The 4,398-nt window shown below is 30.9% G+C and overlaps 1 protein-coding gene across 1 annotated transcript; it reads right to left on the bottom strand.

The window, feature by feature from the left end:
• Positions 1–2,906: 2,906 nt before the first annotated feature.
• LOC127120992 (F-box/kelch-repeat protein At3g06240) lies at positions 2,907–4,398 on the bottom strand. The gene is made up of 2 exons (XM_051051611.1): positions 4,317–4,398; positions 2,907–4,124 (listed from the first exon to the last, which is right to left on the bottom strand). Exon 2 carries the CDS (start codon positions 4,122–4,124, stop codon positions 2,907–2,909), a length of 1,218 nt encoding a protein of 405 aa, XP_050907568.1. The 5' UTR covers positions 4,317–4,398.

Raw genomic sequence — 4,398 nt, 5'->3', positions numbered from 1 at the left:
TTGGGTGGAGAAAAGTTTTAATTTAGAAACACAATTCAACCCCCCCCCCCAATGGATATCAATCTAAATACCCGTTGTGCCATATTCTCAAATTTCTATTCTGTAGTAATCTTTAAGTAGTTTATTTATCCATTCAGGTTCTACCAAATCAATGTCTTAATAGTGTTGTTAATTTTTAGCTTTGTCCATATTGCAAAGAGTGGTGTTGTCCCAACAATGAATCACGAGTGGTGCACTTGAAAACATGTCCACATTGTAGACATGGTTATGTTTATTAATCCCACATTGTTTTCTTTAGAAACAAGTTTAATATTTATAATGCTAATTCATGTAATCGATTTAGAATTTACAAATGACTTTGTGGGCCATAAGGGCTACGCCCAAAATGTTTCTTTTGACTAATTAATTTATTAGTTAATAAAAAATATTTATTAATATATTAATCCAATTACTAATGCCACGTAATTAAAAATAATTATTTTTATTCCAATCATCACTGGTTTTTAAAATGGGAGGACTGCAAGTTAAAAAACATCAATGTAGGGGGATTAAAAACGCATTTAAATGAAATTTAATGTAAAATTTGTTATTTAGATATAAATTGTTTGTTGACCACCATGACTAAGTTTTTCAATAAAGTGTTATTTTCATCGTTTTTTTCCAATCCTTTAGAATGGGTTTTTTTTAGGTGCTCTCTTGTCCATTTTTTGGCAGGGTTCTATGTTTATCTCCGCTAGTGTCTGACGTTTGTTGTCAAATAGACGAACATCAAATGTATCGACTGCTGGAGGAGGTTCAATCAACTTTCTAACTCAGTGGATGAAGTGGCGAGTCCCTCTTCCTCACGAATTTGCTCGCTATAAATCGTGGAATCTTATAGTTGCAACTTGTTTTTATTCCCCTATTTCCATTTTATGATGTTTGAGAAAATGGTTTGAGATTTGTGTTTCATTTCCACAGACCAATTTAATGTTCCTTCCAGTAAGGACGACTTTCTTGAAGGTGGACATGTTCCATATTTGCAGTGAGAAACCTAGTGATCTTACTCATCTGGTTGTGTTGATTGGATGAAGGTGGGGGTAATACAAACAAACATTCGGATGGTCAAGTTAGTGATTTTCAGATATAAGGGGTATAAATATTGGTGTGTACTTTGATTTTACGATTACACTCCCTTATATAGGGTTGTAGTAGAGTTTTTGAAGACATATGACCTTTTCTCCAATCATCATCGTTCAAGCGGACATATGTTAGAATAAACTTTTTGTTGTTATTTAATGGTCTTGCTTCAATAATTTTTATAGATCAGGTTTTTTTCTATAGTAGGTTCATGCTTACCCTATGTCATAGAAAATTGTATTAGGTAACCCATATAAGAACAATACCTCGTCTTATGACATCGTTGACCCGACATTATTATGAAATATCTTCATAAATATCTCCATCTTATTAGGATTCTGGTATTTAGTGGGCTTCTTCCACTTTGAGCTGAGATTCTGTGCTAAGATTAGTTAGGAACAAAAAGAAGTGCCTTTCTTCAAAATTAAAATGAAAATCTAATCTAGGAAATAAATCACCTTACAGAAACACAAAATCTCTTATGTCTCAACTCTTTTTACTCCTCCTGGTACTTTAATATACAAATCTATCAAGTGCATTAAATGAAGGTTTAGAAAATTAAATAGAAGATTTGCATAAAATTCTTGAAAATTTATCAAATGGGGATATAACCTGAATATTATATTATGTAATCAAAGAGGGAATTATAATAAAGTTGGATTAGACTATCAATCTGAAAAGAGTGCTAATTTGTATAAAATTTTATTCCCTTAAATAAGACCATTAATCACAATATATGTAAATGCTATTATTGTAGTAAACATGATCATAGTTTCTTATTCTTACTTCATAAGAAAAATAAATAATGAAAAAAATATAAAATAGGATCACAAAGATAATGTGTATTTCACTAACATAGATGACCCAAATGACTTGGGTTTCAAATTTTAGAATTAGATAGGGGATGCAGGTATTCTTTACAGTCTCAAAATATCAAAATGATAGCTGAAAATGTTAGAGTTTAGTTTTCTTTCAAATAGCATATTAGTCATCACTTCTATATCAATCCCTTATAATACTGATAGAAGAAGAAAGTGGTGTAGTTGAAATTCAATTATAAACATTGTTCCATAATGTATAATTGAATCAAGAATCAAGGATTTTAAACCAATTTGAATTGTCTTTCTCTTTCTTCTCTCTTTTCTTTTACTTTCTGGTTTTCTTATTATTCAAAAAATCGATCATACTCTGTTTTTTGGATATCAAATCATCAAGAAAAGAAGCATGTTATAAAATCAGTTAGAAAAGGAATATCATTCAAAGTGATCCAGCATCATCTATAACTTTTTAATGTATAAATTCATTGAACAAGAAATTGATAGCAAATTTACATGCAATGAAAACGATATTTTGGAGCTAATAAAACAATAAAGAACCATTAAAATTATCTCAGAGCATTTGGCATTGACTGAAATATTCAAAACCATTAAATCTCACACTGAATCTGTTTTACCCAAAACTTTCCAGAATTTTGAACTTATGTTATAATCATTCATCAAAAGTGATTCAATTTATAACAAAAATAAAATAATATAACCATCTACCGATAATAATCAATACTTAAAACAATTGACAAAAAAACTTTACCACAAATCATCCTAAAAACGAAATAATATACTTTCAAAATAAAAATGATAAAGCATGATTCATACGATGAAATCGCTTGTTAATTGTATTTTTTTTATTATAATATAATAACTGTCGCATTTGCAACGAACTATAAGTAACTTTGAAAGTAAGAGAAGTTCTAACAGCTATTATTGATAAATTTAAATAAAAAAATACAACTATTTGCTTAATGCTCCACAAAACATACTTTTGTTATAAATTCCTATCCGACCACTACGATTAAGTTGCCATGGTTTGAAACCAAGGTGCTTAATTGTGTTGGTTTTTAAATCCACCCAAACTAATTCAGAGTCTTCTTTTCTGAAGAATATTTCACCCTTTTTCCCCACTCCGATAGGAATTTCAAACCAAGGGAGCGGCCCAACAGTGAAGAGTTTGTACCATGATTCCTTGACACCAAATTCACCTAAAATTAATATATCAAAGGTAGATATATTTAAAGTATGTATGTTTTGATGATGTTTGAATAAGACAATGGAGTCATTTAACACTGACAATCCCATCCACCGCTCTCCGGAGAATGAGGGAATGGGTGTGTTAATGAAAACCTCATTGCTCAAGTCAAAGGATATTAAAGATGCTCCAACATACTTATTTTCTCTATCTAAATTTAACCAATGACATACTCCGTCAAGGTATACTCGAAAAGTCCCAAAGCCAGAATTGTACTTAACGCAACTAGGCATATCAATATCTAACTTCTTCCATGAGTTAGTTTTTAAGCTATAAATCTCCCAAAAGGGCTTTAATGATTCATCTCGCCCTAATAATAAATCTCTATCAGATGGCCAAACAGTGTGGAACTTACAAATAATAGTTGTATTACGAACCAACTTATAATCATCTGCAACATAGTCATAACCAAATCCATTGAGATTAAGATAAGTAACAAAACTAACTGGAGCATCAAAATTAAGGGTAGCAGGTGGGGAAAATGACTCAAAAGGGCTTAGAGGAATGATCTTCAATTCATTGGTAGTTGGGTTCCATAATACAATTTTGTTTATAAGAGGTTCTTCAAAACAAAGTATGCCATTAGCACAACCAAAACCAAGAAATTTCATGTGATCGATTTGTTGTGGCAATTCTAGCTCTACCATATTCTCAAAACTCTCACCAGAAAGAGAACACAATTTCTCGTCATCATGAAGATGTAGGATGAGAGATGTATCATCGTTATAAGAATATTTGGAGAAGAAATTGTGGCGATACAAACTCATGAAACTAGGATTGTCAGATAAGAGAGACCATGACTTACGCACACATTCAAATCGTTTCAAAGATTTCAAAGGGAGTTTTGATAAAATGGATAATGCAATATCGTCACTTATATAGTTGCCCACCTTATCATCGGTGACTTCCATAACTTTCTGCATCTGTCAAATTATACAAAAAACAAAAAGGAGTCAATTTTATGAACAGGTGAATAGAAAATTCTGAAAGCATAAATGTGATACTAAATAAATATTCAAACAAAAAATTACATGAGTTTAACCATTATCAAAATTGCAAGCAAATGATAAATTAAAGAAAGAAAAATTTGAAAGATTAAGAGTAAAATGGCGTACCAAATTTGTAGGTCTCTCTTTTCTCTTCTGCAGAAAGGTTGAAGCTGATGTTAATAAACAATTTAAGCTTATGGAAACAAAG

The sequence above is a fragment of the Lathyrus oleraceus genome, chromosome 2 (assembly GCF_024323335.1).
Source record: "Lathyrus oleraceus cultivar Zhongwan6 chromosome 2, CAAS_Psat_ZW6_1.0, whole genome shotgun sequence".
NCBI classification, from domain to species: domain Eukaryota; kingdom Viridiplantae; phylum Streptophyta; class Magnoliopsida; order Fabales; family Fabaceae; genus Lathyrus; species Lathyrus oleraceus.
The sequence above is the reverse complement of the archived record's forward strand: the minus strand, read 5'-3'. Positions and strand labels throughout refer to the sequence as shown.

Bases quoted from the DNA above. Each gene is read 5' to 3' on its own strand.
- LOC127120992 (XM_051051611.1), bottom strand. From the start codon at position 4,124: ATGCAGAAAGTTATGGAAGTCACCGATGATAAGGTGGGCAACTATATA.